Raw genomic sequence first — 13,038 nt, 5'->3', positions numbered from 1 at the left:
ATAACTGGAAATATTTTTATATCAGTAAATCGCTTATAAATTAATTAATATGACGTAAGTAAGTAATAAAATTTAATGATGAGTAAGTACCTAGATGACTAAGGTTCGCTCGGTTTTCTTTGTTAAAATCCGCCATCTATTGTCAATTACTAAACACTATCTTAGTATTGCTTAACAACGCCATCTATTGTTAAGTGGCTTTAGTGTTATTATGTCGGTAAAGCAGTTAATTGCGAGTCGATAAAGAGATATTAATGATTTGATCTTTATCTTTGTACCGAAACATCGCCAATGGGATAAATTGTTTTTTTTTTTTCTTTTAGAAAATGTACTTAGATACTTGTTGATAAAGGGCTCCCAATAATAGTTTTGTTTACAAAAGAAGGAACTTGAAAAAAAAAAAAAGAGATTTTAATCATCTGGTTTCGGAACCTGCCAATTTCCCATTTGAACTATTATAACGTTGTACATTATGGCGAAATTTACCTTCGTATTATAATGATGTTATAGCAGTTTTCCATTGCCTAAAACACGGATAAATGACATTTTCTAAAAATGAAACCTAGCTAGATTAATAAATCGCCTCCGAAACCATGTATACTAAATTTCATGAAAATCGTTGAAGTCGTTTCCGAAATTCAGTTTATATACAAGATAATAATAATAGTAAACACCACAGAGGCAGTGAGTCGACGTCAGATGACGGCGTGCTCGTACTGGAAGTGCCGCTCGGCACTACGAAAGTGGTGCTCGGCAGGAAGAGATACGGCGACAGGTATGTCATGTTACTAGTAAGTATTACTAAAGATTTTTTTTTTACAACACAGGGGGCAAACGAGCATGCGGCTCACCTGATGGTAAGTGACTACCGCCGCCCATGGTCACCCACAACACCTACGGCATTGCAGGTGTGCTGCCGGCCTTTAAAAGGGAATATGCTCTTTTCTTGAAGGTTATGTTGTCGTATCGGTTCGGAAATACTGCTGCTGGAAGTGTGGGTGTGCGTGGGAGAAAGTGCCTTGAAAAACGCACGGTGGAGGATCGCCACTTGTCCAGGTGGTTGGGATGAAATTTTAGTTTATGGCGGGTTGTACGATGGTGAAAATCTGCAGCAGGTATCAATCCGAACAATTCTTCAGAGCACTCCCCATGATAAATTCGGTAGAAAATGCACAGAGATGCAACATCTCTACGCAGTTCCAGTGGGTCGAGCCGGACAGTAAGACGCCGATCGTCAACAATTCGAGCTGCCCGACTTTGAATGCGGATTTACACCCAAATAGAAAATTATATACATATATTATACATTACGAAATTGTTCGTTAGATGAGATTTGAAATTATATTACACGTATTCTTACACGGCGGGACGAGATTGGGTAAATCCAATACTTATTATTCGTTCTCTGAAGTCATGGTTTTGTGCTGAATGACATGCGGTACAGCCTGTAACAAAAGTATGGGAATATATAAAGACCGCCAGTTCACAAGTACGGGGGCTTAGCGACAAGGTCACACTATAAATACGGGGTACTTTGTTTTTCATATTGCATATCGATAAGTGCGATCGTGGTCCACCATCTACCTCTGGTATTGTCGCATTCAACCAAATGGTAATTGTATTTTAAACGATTCCCCTTCTTTTACCAAGTGATCTGTACTGGGTTATAACGTAACCGCGTTGTTGTCGCGGTACAGGTGCCAGCTGTGGCGACGCGGCCCCAACGACCAGCTGATCCACGAGGGCAGCTCGCCGCCGCAGCCCACCGACGCGCTGCTCACCGACGAGGAGGCGCTCTCGCCACACGCCATGGTAACGTGACTAGTATAAGATCCACACAACTGGTAGTGGAGCCGCGTGTGCGGTGTAGCGCGCGACGTGTTACGTGGTAATGTGCACGGCGTGGGCTGCGCAGGTGCTGGACATCAGCGAGCCGGCGCCGCGGCCGGGCGTGGCGGCGGCGCTGCAGCTGCGCCGCGCCGACCCGCGCCGCGCCTCCACGCAGCGCTGGCGGCTCACGGCCGACGGCCGCATGGCCTGCGTGCACTCCAACCTCTGCCTGCAGCCCGCCGGCGCGCACGCCGGCCTCATGGCGCTCACGCCCGGTACGTACCGCACTGCACTGCACTGCACTGCACTGCACTGCACTGCACTGCACTGCACTGCACTGCACTGCACTGCACTGCACTGCACTGCAACAACGAGATCATTCATACAAACTAAAAACAGGAATGGACCAAGAATACATCCTTGAGGTACACTCACTCACACGAGTGACCCGTTAGATGTAACGATATTCACTTAACTTTTTGAAAATTTACTAAATATAATAAAAAATGCACTGTGTAAAGGCAGTTGGTGGGATGGTCGGAAATGCAACGCCAGATTAAGAATAGATTAAAGATGGTAGCAGTTGTAGATACATGCTAAATGTGTGAGTGAGACGCATGAACACCAAGCCGTAACGATTTCGTTGCCACTTCTACCTCACTGTCACTATATTTAGTTATAGTGAAATAGTAATAAGAACGTAAAATTTTCAGGAAACCGCGTAGTGTTGGGCCTGGTGAGCTCAGGGCGCGGTGGGGATTCGTGTCCCCCCGAGCAGGCGGTGACGTGGCAGACGCTGCGGCCGGGCTCGGGACGCCTCGACGTTGCGCTGCTGGCCGATGGACCTACCCGCGTGCTGCGCATATACGACCACGACGCACCGGTAAATATCTTCTTGCATCGTCGTATACAAGGAAATGTTATGAAAAAGATAGGTTTAATGCGAATAAATGGAAATATCGGTATAGACCACTTAATTTAATGGTCAAGGGATAGACAGCAGCAACGCTTTTAAAACATTACCAAAAGTTTAACTGTGGTCGCCAATCCGCCTGCCAAGCGTGGCATAGCTATAGGCAAAATCCTACTACGTGGACAGTTGACGGCTGTTATGATGATTGGTATGAACCTCTGTACATGGACGATCTAGTTATCACACGCAAATACGTTAAGGAATGGAAATTGTGTATTAATTTGTTAAAGAAATAGTCTTATGAATGATGAAGTAAATTGAATGCACTTAATTGATTTATTGTGTCGTATTCAGGAATCTGGCTGGATCGAGAACGAAGAGGAGTCGGGGCGCGACAGTAGGAATGCGAGTGGTAGTGGCAGTGGTAGTGAGCGGGCGGGCGGGCGCGAGGTGGCGGCGCGCGTGTGCGTGGCGGCGCTGGGCGTGTCGCTGGTGGGCCGCGCGCCCGCCGGCGAGCTGGTGCACGCCGTGTTCTCCGGCCTGCTGCTGCAGCTCGCGCTCGCAGACCACCTCGCGCTCGAGCTCGCCGTCCGCCACATGCAGTGGGACAACCAGGTACTCGCCTGCTGCTCCTGTACCCGTGCAACCAATCAACTCGCTAATTTGAATAGTCCGCCTCGAAGGACCAAAACGATGGTACTCATCAAGCTAGTAAAATGAGAGAGATCTTTCTTAATTCGACCGACTAACTTTTTCCTTCGAATAACAGTGACCGACATTGATACGAATTAAGTCTGATTTACACGCATTTTAAAAATATGTGTAGTATATTGGTACGTATTTGTTGGACAGCTGCCGGGCACGCCGAGCCCGGTGCTGCTGTACTGCGTGCCGGAGCGGGGCGGCGGCGGCGGTGGCGGCGGTGGCGGCGGCGGGGGAGGGGCGGCGCCCGCGCTGCACGCCGCGCTGGAGGTGCAGCGCGCGCCCGTGCGCCGCTACAACGCGTTCTACTTCCGCCGGCTCGTGGTGATGCTGCGGCCGCTGGCCGTGCGGCTCGAGGAGCGGCTGATCCTCATGGTGTGGGCGTGGGCGGGCGTGGAGGAGGAGGAGGGCGCGTGCGAGCAGGCGGACGAGGCGGACTACGAGACGCGCCGCATGCTCGACGAGCTCACCGCGCTGCACGCCACCAGATACTACTTCGCGCTCATACAGATCGTGCCCAGCCAGGTGAGCCACATGGCACATTATACGCATGCCCACGTGCACACACGCATAGTCAGGCTCCACCACTCGGACTGCGCCCCTAAATTTTAATCGTGTTAAGAAATGATAAAAAAATACGGTATTTAACATACCGCCTTAGTCCTCAGGAATGGCAACGTATGAGGGGTGTCGTGGATGAAACAGTATATTCTGTTATGTCCATGGTACTGCTCATATTTACAGGCGACGGTTACCACTTTCTTCAGCTTTGCCATTCTAAGTTACATAATTTTTTTTTTATCTTTATTCCTACCGTATTCCTCCTAAATTCAATTTGAGAATTACTAACCCACCGACGGTACAATAATAATTATTGGTATAGCCCACACTAGAGAAAATTATATCACAAAATAACAATTTATTGTTTAAGAAACAGGGATTTGTTTGGATTAATGATGTGATATACATTATTTTAACATTGTTTTGTTTTTTCCATAGACTTCAAACACAACAAGGTTTTCGATTCGGCTGTATTTTTCATTTTATGTTTGTTACTTCGTAACTCCGTCAGTTGTAAACCGATTTGGAAAATTATTTTTTCTCAAACATGCTTGGAAATGTGAGCATTATTTTGACAATCTTCTTAGAGATAAATCAAAATTGCCGTACTGGCCAGATACATGCGGGCAGCGGCCAGCAAAAGTTGTATGAAAATCCATATCTGTTGTTTTGCGGCCAGATAAATTACTATGTAAACTCATATTTGTCCTGTAATTTAAAAATGGAATGACCTTTTACTTCGAAACATGGCTACCAAGGAAGTAACTAATAAAAGGTTTTATTTAAATTTCGAACTGGCTTGCACATAGAAAGCTGTTTATTGAAAAAAAAAAAACAAAGGAAACATCATGGCGCGTGAAAAATTATTATTGTTCGTTATTCGTCATTGAATTTAAAAAGTAAAAAATGAGTTTTTGATTTCCGCGCATTGTTTGATAAAAGTACTATACAAGCCTTGACTACAACTAGGCATTCATGTATTCACGTATGTGTGCCTCGGCTACGCCTCGGCCCACATTTGCACGTTCGTCCATCAATGCCTCAGTTGCTGGCCGCTGCAGTAATGTACTATTTCTTTATCTGAGAAATAAGTTACTTAGAGATTGGTGCCATAGATATTTTATCAAAATGGGTTCTGCAATTTTTTACCACAATTGAAGTTGGTTTTTTTTTTATGGGATAGTCTTTAATTATATATATCTTATGTTGACATATATTAGTATTTCATATACTTAACTTGATTTAATGCAAACAACCTTTGAAGCGTAAGAAGGTTAGCTTTTTCTCTGACAATGTCTCGGTATTGCCAGTAGTTGTTGTTACTCTTGTACAATAATTTGTTTTTAAATTCCTTACTTTTTTGCTAGACATTTTCATTTTAAAAAATAACATCTGTTTTTTCATTCTAACTTCAGGTGTACCTATATTTTTTATCAATTGTACACTCTTAGTCATCATTTTCCACATACATACTTGTGCTGTGACTCGTTTTAATAATCAGTAGTTGTTATTTGATTTTTTTTAATACATATCAATCTTCATAGATAATAAAGTGACTCGATAAAGTCAAGTCAAATTATTTTTGTAAATAACATTGACACTACAAAATCATATAAATTACGCCATATCCTTACATTTTATGGTCCTTCGAGTCGGATTCTTCTATTGGTCGTTTGTTTAATCTGGCTCGAAGGACCACAAAAATGTAGTAGTTTATTCCTAGTGCCCTTATCTAGATAAATTCGCCTTTCAATATCGCGCTATATATTTATTTAGCTGAGTATGGGACTGGTTATATAAAAAGAGCGTGCGCGTGCGCAGATCCGGCTGTCGATGACGACGGCAAACAAGCTGGAGAGCTCGTTGAGCGCGCTGAAGAGGCGGCTGGGGCTGACGCTGATCAAGTTCGAGGACGCGGCCGTGGAGCTGGAGCCGTTTGTTCGCACGCACGTGTTCGACACCGCCGGCTACCTCGCGCGCCAGCTGCTGCTGCACTTCAAGGACGTGAGTGTACATTGGGCACCATAGTGACCCACAAGGACTAGATCGTCATTTGAGTAATAGTACTATTCCGTGTAATATGGCCACTAAATACCTTATTATCTTCGAGTCGAAAGTCGCCCCCCCTTCTCTTTCTCGATTTAAAATTAACACTAGGTACTTTATACTTGTACATAGAAACATATTTGCCTGTCTACAGAAGTCATCAGTGTAGTCATATAGCAATGAAAGCTATGGTTCGCGCTTGTCTTCTCTGATCTTGTATGAATTTTTTAAGGTTTATGATAATTAAAAAAAAAGAATATGTAACAAAAAAATGTGTTTGTTAGTTGTTATTATTTGTCGGAAGATTTAGGGTTTTCGAAACTTTGGAATTAGGTCCAAAGTTTAAGAAGCAAATAAAAAAAAAAATTACTCGTATGTTTTTCGAGAGCAGTTTGGTCATTTGCGTTTCACTGTTTATGTTCGCTATAGGAGTTGAAGTGGCAGGCGGCGAAGATCCTGGGTTCGGTGGACTTCCTGGGCAACCCGCTGGGGTTCGTGGCGGACGTGTCGGAGGGCGTCACCGGGCTGCTGCTCGAGGGGAACGTCGGCGCGCTCTTCAAGAATGTCACGCACGGCATCTCCAACTCCGCCGCCAAGGTCACAGGTCAGTCCGCTGCAGCTACGGTGGCGACGACGGGTGCGTGGTGATGAACTGGGCATTATATCGCAGTGTAATACTATTATATAGTACATTTGGTAATTTCGAGCCGCTCTCCTATTGCGCAATGACGCTTAAATGTTCATTCGTTAAAGGAATTTGTCCCGGCGCCGTTATTGTGATCTGTGGTGGATTTTTTTCGCGCATTAAATATAATATGTGGTGTGGTGTGATGGCAGAGTCTCTGGGCGACGGGCTGGAGCGCGTGGTGAGCGACGAGGCGCACGAGGAGACGCGGCGCCGCATCCGCAGCGCGGCCGCCGGCGCGCACCTCGCCGCCGGCTTCCGCGGGCTCGGCCTCGGCATCCTCGGTACGGCGCTCGCGCACTGCACGCACGCGCACACACGCACGCACACGCCCGCACACGCCCGCACACGCGCACACGCACACGCACACGTGCACGCGCCCACACACGCACGCACGCACGCGCACGCACACATACGCATACACACGCACGCACTCGCACATATACGCACACATACGCATACACACGCACACACGCAAACACTCGCACTCTGTGTCCTTACGGGCACTGAGTGCACCGCACGTACATTGCGAGCTCGGTGACTAGCTCTCGCCATATTTCGTATGTCGTAGTCGTTAGGTATACCGTTGCAATGTGTGATGTGCAACGAGGTACATTTGGTGCTGGATATGCGGAATTTAAAGCAATTTTTTTTTATTTATTCTGTTAAACTAACAGTGACAAAATAAAAAATAATACATAATATTAATCAAAGAAAACGATTTAAATTTTATGTCATAAACAAAAGCAGTTAAATTACATTTTTTGTGATATAATTAGGGGGCATGACATCGTTGGTGAAGCACAGCTACGAGGGCGCGACGCAGGAGGGCCTGCCGGGATTCCTGGCGGGCGTGGGCAAGGGGCTCGTGGGCACCGTCACCAAGCCGGTCATCGGCGTCCTCGACCTCGCTGCCGAGACCGCCTCCGCGCTCAGGGACACTAGCAGACGGTAATCATATTTTGTAGATTTTAAATTGTTACAGAGGCATTTATTTGCAAGAAATGCAGGTTAGTATGATGTTACAATACTGAAATATGTAAAGTAAATGCTGCATTCTAACTATAGTGTTTACATTCAAAATAAGTTCGCAGGGGTGTTGTTGTTAAGACAAAAATTGAATGTTTTTTTTTTTTTATTAATATTTCCTCATAGCTACAAATAATGCTACTTATTTATACATTTTAATATATAGTTTTAATTCGATACGCTAGATGGTATTGTCTGTTACATGTATTGTATGTATTACCCGTATGTATTGTCAGGAAGGCTGAATCCACATTACAGTGCCAGTCTCGATTTTGCCCGTTAAACAATTACTACGTAAAGAGCAATGTTAGTGTGGATCGGCTACGATCGATTCCGAAGTGTTGGTATTGTAGTATTGTAGTAATGTAGTAATGTGCGGCTGGCGGGTGTTTGCGCGCGGCTGCGTGCGCGTGCGCAGGTCGGACCGCTGGGTGCCGGCGCGCGTGCGCGGGCCGCGGTGCGCGAGCGGCGCGGGCGCGCTGCTGCCGCGCTACTGCGCCGCGCAGGCGGCCGGCGCCGCGCTGCTGGCCGCGCTGGCGCCCGCCGCCGCCGCCGCCGCCGCCGCCGAGCGCTTCCTCGCCTACCGCATCGTGCGCGACACGCCGCACGACATCCGCGCGCTGCTCTCCGACACGCACCTGCGCATCATCACCTGCAAGCACGCCGCGCCGCACGTCGTCATGGAGACGCACCTCAGGTACCTCGCCGCGCCCCATTCTATCCTAAAACTATTTGCTATTATTTAAAACTCGCTCGCTCCCCGTGACTCCCCCTCAACGTGGCTCCCTATCGTCGGCAGCAACCTGGTGTCGTGCTCGGTGGTGAGCGTGGAGGGCGCGCACTACGTGGAGCTGGGCGTGCGGGGCGGCGCGGGCGGTGCTGCTGGTGCTGGTGGTGCTGGTGGTGCTGGTGGTGCGGGGGGCGAGGGCGGCGGCGCGGAGGGCGTGCGGCGGCCGCGCGTGCAGTGCGACAGCGCCGAGCTGGCCGCGTGGGTGGCGCGCCACGCCGCCTACGCGCGCCAGCTGTACCACGAGCACCAGCACACGCTGCTGCCGCACACCGACCTCTAGTCGCGCGCCGTTCCCGGCTGTACATATAACGCGGTCCACTCTCACGAATTTTGCTGGGAAGCCCCGCTAATACGACCGCAGCTAGCGAGAGTAAAAAACGCGTGTAAACCGCTCGCATCTTAATATGACTGCTATTGATACTTGTAATTTTATATATTTTATTCAATGTTACCATTCAAAATTAAATGCACAGCCGTATAGTTACTATCGCTTAACCTGGTCATTAATCGCTCTAACATGGTAACCATTATCAGATAACAAGGTTTATTTTGTTAGTAATAGACTTAAAATTTTGCTACTACAGAAGGATGGAAATTAGTATATTTAGTTTTCGCCACTGTCCGTCTAAAATGCGTCGTGTTAGCGTAGCTTCCATAAAATTTATTGATGTACATAACAAATTGACCAAAACCAAATTAAATACAGAAATTTCAAGTGTGTCAACCATTAAATATACGTATATTGTCCCAGTGTACAAGGTAATAATGATTAATGTACCTTAATAACAATATATGATATTGTGTTTGTATGCGGTACTTTAATAGAATATATCATTGATGTTAGTCACATTTCTATTTACATATATTTGTATCCCAAAATTCCTCTAAAGACTGAAATGTAAAGACATGTCAAATATAAAAACCTTGCAGTAGGAAAGGCAACCAACTTTATTAGCTATCCTATATTATTAATTTTCATAATTTACTGTCACATGCGCTCTAATCCACGATCACAGTACACTTTCAATATTTTTAGAGGATTGTGGGAGGATGGAGTTACGTCCGCTAAACGACACATTGCTTAATCTCTTGTATTGTCTTTCCTATTGTCTGGATTAATAGAAATATACAAATAAATGAAACATCCATTGGCGTAGTTTAGATTTCTATAAACACTGTATGTATCTACTCGATTATAAGCAATACGTTGGTCGATTATTCACGAATGCGTACTGTTGATATTTGCTCATAGCGATGAAATGTTGCTTAGTTACTTTTAGCCCCCAATAATAACGTACATTTTTGGCCAATAACTGTGACTGTAGTTGCAGTAAATTGGGGGTAGACCCGTAAGCGTTCCTCATTATTTATAAAAATAAGTAGCGTTCGCCCGTATCTTCCGATTAGTGGCGAGTTTCATGTGATATATCGTAGCGATTTTGCGTACATTAGTTTGTCGTTTTTAATACGTGTTTAAATTGATGCTGAGAGAGAATTATTTGAACGATATTAGAAAATTGTACATAACCGTATGTGTGACTTGTTTACGTCTAATATTGACATGTAAGTTATCAGAATGTTGGACTACTCTTTGTAATTATGTAGTGTAGTATAAATAAAAAAAAAAATATATCATCGATGTTTGTCTTTGATAAATTATTTTGTTTCTATAAAGTTTTACATTGTCTATGCTGCCTCATGTTGGACTGGGCAAACCTTAGGCCTTGGTTTTTTTTTTTCAATGGATGATAATGTAACGGAAACCCCGGTTGCGATATTGGTTTATGTTGGCGAGGCATCAGTGAGAAATCGGAAATTAACCACGTAGATTTCCAGGGGGAATCCCGTGGTGGTCGACCTGACAGGGTATATTGTTAGCAATGGATTGGGTAGTCTTCATTATTAACAATTCATTTTTCCCCACTCTAGGTCAAAATGATTAAATGCAATGTTTAGCCAATCACTGCGATCCATGGAGGCGTGGCCTAATTGTACGTTAGTTTCTAAAGATTGAGTTGGTCGATTGGTCCATCTTGCGGTTGTTAGTTGGGTGTAGGTAACTCGTGTCCATGTATGATATTGGTAAATGTTTGAAAATGTCAATAATTCTAATTTGAACAAATTAATGTGAATATAAATATATTTTGGATAAGCGGTTTGTGTGTGTAGTGAACGTTTTGATTCGTCGAACGAGCAGTTTGGGCTGTGATCTACCTTATCTGAGCTGGTCTATTTATTTATTTAACTCTTTATTGCACCATAAATAAAAATATACAATGACAAGTGAATAATTCAAGTGAAATACAGTAACATAAATACAGATTGAAATATACACATAAAGGCACAAAAGGCAGTCTTATCGCTAGGGCGATCTCTTACAGACAACATTTAGTCTATCATTGGTATTCGTACTTCATTAAGTGGAGCCCCACGTGTTTGGAGTTAATAGTTGGTCGTTGGTTAAAATGGTTTCTTTTAAAAAAAATCTATACTCAACCTTGTGGAATTACTCTCCCAGTGTGCCCATACAGTGGCAAAGAATTTCGTGTTTTTTAATAATTATGTATTTAATTTTTTTTGTTTATGCTAATAAAACGTCTCGAGTGCTTCCAGAACATTCGACGCCGACATCAATGTGTAACTTGTAGACGATCATTTAACACGGTTTGTAATCACAACAAATTATTTCCAAAATATGTTCCAAAATGTGTGTTATAACGGTTTTTTGGTAGAGTGTATTTTCTTAATAACGTCAATTATTAGTTAATTTTAAACTTTCGCGTTGTTTCGGCACTTAAAGCGATGCAAAAAACTTTTTTTTTATCACGTTAAGTCTCGATTTTGTATTTAAAAATATCAATATTTTTCCAAAATGATCCGTAAAATATTAATTTTATTAACAAAATTTTAATAATAAAAAAATTCTAATATTTTTTTTATTACTGTTTATTGTAATAAAGTTATTGTTTTGCGTGAGATATGAGATGTAATCAATGATTGATTGTATGCAATTGTCTATTATTTTAAGTTAAATTTAATTATTTTTTACATCACAATAATATTACTTATGTTGTTATATTTATTTTGTGTGCGTGTTTACTGGTAAAAAAAATAGTTTCGTAGTAATTATTATAATAAAGGCTAAAATGCCTTATTATTTGGGTTCTTGGTGGCTATAATGTACTTTGTTGTTATGATTTAGAGTATGTTTTTCTGTAGCCTGATCAAAATTGATGGTACGGTTGTCAGTTCCATCTTAACCCTTTGAGTGCCGACGAGGGCCATCGCACTCGTGCGCGTTGCAACTAAAAGTGCCACAAGCGTCATAGCGCTCGTGAAATCAGTCGCTGTTTAGCTTGCTGTAAAAAAAATATTAAAATTGGATAATTTTTTGGAGAAGATATAGTTTTTTCAGACAAGGGTAAATGACATCAACACGACAAAGTTTTTTTTGGCATTTTTAAGTATATATGGGTAAAAATCAATTGCACTAAATGGGTTAAGAATAATTTCTGATGGTTTTGGGCATAATTTACGGGTCGTTTTCATAAAATGCTATAGAAAATAAAATAAATTCGAATTATGTTTTGACACAATATTAGTTAATGGACAATGACCAAATAACGCTCTGTTTCTTGAGAATTTCTATGTTTGAAATGTAACTTAAATGTCTACTTAGAATAAGTTGACTATCCTACAATTTTCAACTTAGAAATAGTACATTTAATTTTAACTTAACAGTTTCCTTTTTTAGTTGTATTAATTTATTGACAATGAATTAATTGTTAAGTTTCTCATTGACACGTTTAGTTTAATTGAAAGATCACATTGTTGGCAAATATAAACGATTAAAATATAAGCTTTTGTTTTATTTAACGGCCCATGTACTAGTCGTCATCGTACCAGCCTTTAACTGTCCACTGCTGGACATAAGCCTCCCCGTTGGGAGGTTTTTCCAGTAATTGTCACGTTTAGCAGGCGGATTGGTAACCGCAGTAAGGCTTTAGAGATGTACTAGAGGGAGACTTTGTACAAAAGTCGATTGCTTGGGTACTTCTGTCGCATTCGTGTTTCAACCGTGAAGCAGTTGTATTTGCATGGCTGTGTTTCGGTTTGAAGGGTGGGATATGTAGTGAATTTACTGGGTACAGAGGAATTACACCTTTTTTTTTTTACAACATGGGGCAAACGAGCATTCGGCTCACCTGATGGTAAGTGACTACCGCCGCCCATGATCACCCACAACACCAGCGGCATTGCAGGTGTGCTGCCGGCCTTTCAAAAAGGAATATCCTCTTTTCTTGAAGGTTATGTTGTCGTATCGGTTCGGAAATACTGCTGCTGGAAGTTGATTCCAAAGAATGGTTGTGCGTGGAAGAAAGTGCCTTGAAAAACGCACGGTGGAAGACCGCCACTCGTCCAGATGATTGGGATGAAACTTTATTTTGTGGCGGGTTGTACGGTGGTGAAAATCAGCAGCAG

At 43.3% G+C, this 13,038-nt stretch overlaps 1 protein-coding gene across 1 annotated transcript in view; it reads left to right on the top strand.

Annotated features, from left to right (window-relative positions):
- Positions 1–12,415, top strand: part of LOC113510224 (intermembrane lipid transfer protein Vps13D) — a 53,493-nt gene extending 41,078 nt beyond the window's left edge. The window contains exons 60-71 of the mRNA XM_052897190.1: positions 680–775; positions 1,698–1,812; positions 1,916–2,105; positions 2,544–2,713; positions 3,098–3,358; positions 3,596–3,970; positions 5,828–6,010; positions 6,482–6,656; positions 6,890–7,021; positions 7,517–7,688; positions 8,185–8,463; positions 8,566–12,415. Coding sequence (XP_052753150.1) covers positions 680–775; positions 1,698–1,812; positions 1,916–2,105; positions 2,544–2,713; positions 3,098–3,358; positions 3,596–3,970; positions 5,828–6,010; positions 6,482–6,656; positions 6,890–7,021; positions 7,517–7,688; positions 8,185–8,463; positions 8,566–8,836 — 2,419 coding nt within the window. The 3' untranslated portion in view covers positions 8,837–12,415. The remainder of the gene's footprint in view (positions 1–679; positions 776–1,697; positions 1,813–1,915; positions 2,106–2,543; positions 2,714–3,097; positions 3,359–3,595; positions 3,971–5,827; positions 6,011–6,481; positions 6,657–6,889; positions 7,022–7,516; positions 7,689–8,184; positions 8,464–8,565) is intronic.
- Positions 12,416–13,038: the final 623 nt, after the last annotated feature.

The sequence above is a fragment of the Galleria mellonella genome, unplaced genomic scaffold (assembly GCF_026898425.1).
Source record: "Galleria mellonella isolate WM207_F2 unplaced genomic scaffold, CSIRO_AGI_GalMel_v1 utg103, whole genome shotgun sequence".
Classification (NCBI taxonomy): domain Eukaryota; kingdom Metazoa; phylum Arthropoda; class Insecta; order Lepidoptera; family Pyralidae; genus Galleria; species Galleria mellonella.
This window is presented reverse-complemented; position numbering and strand designations above follow the sequence as displayed.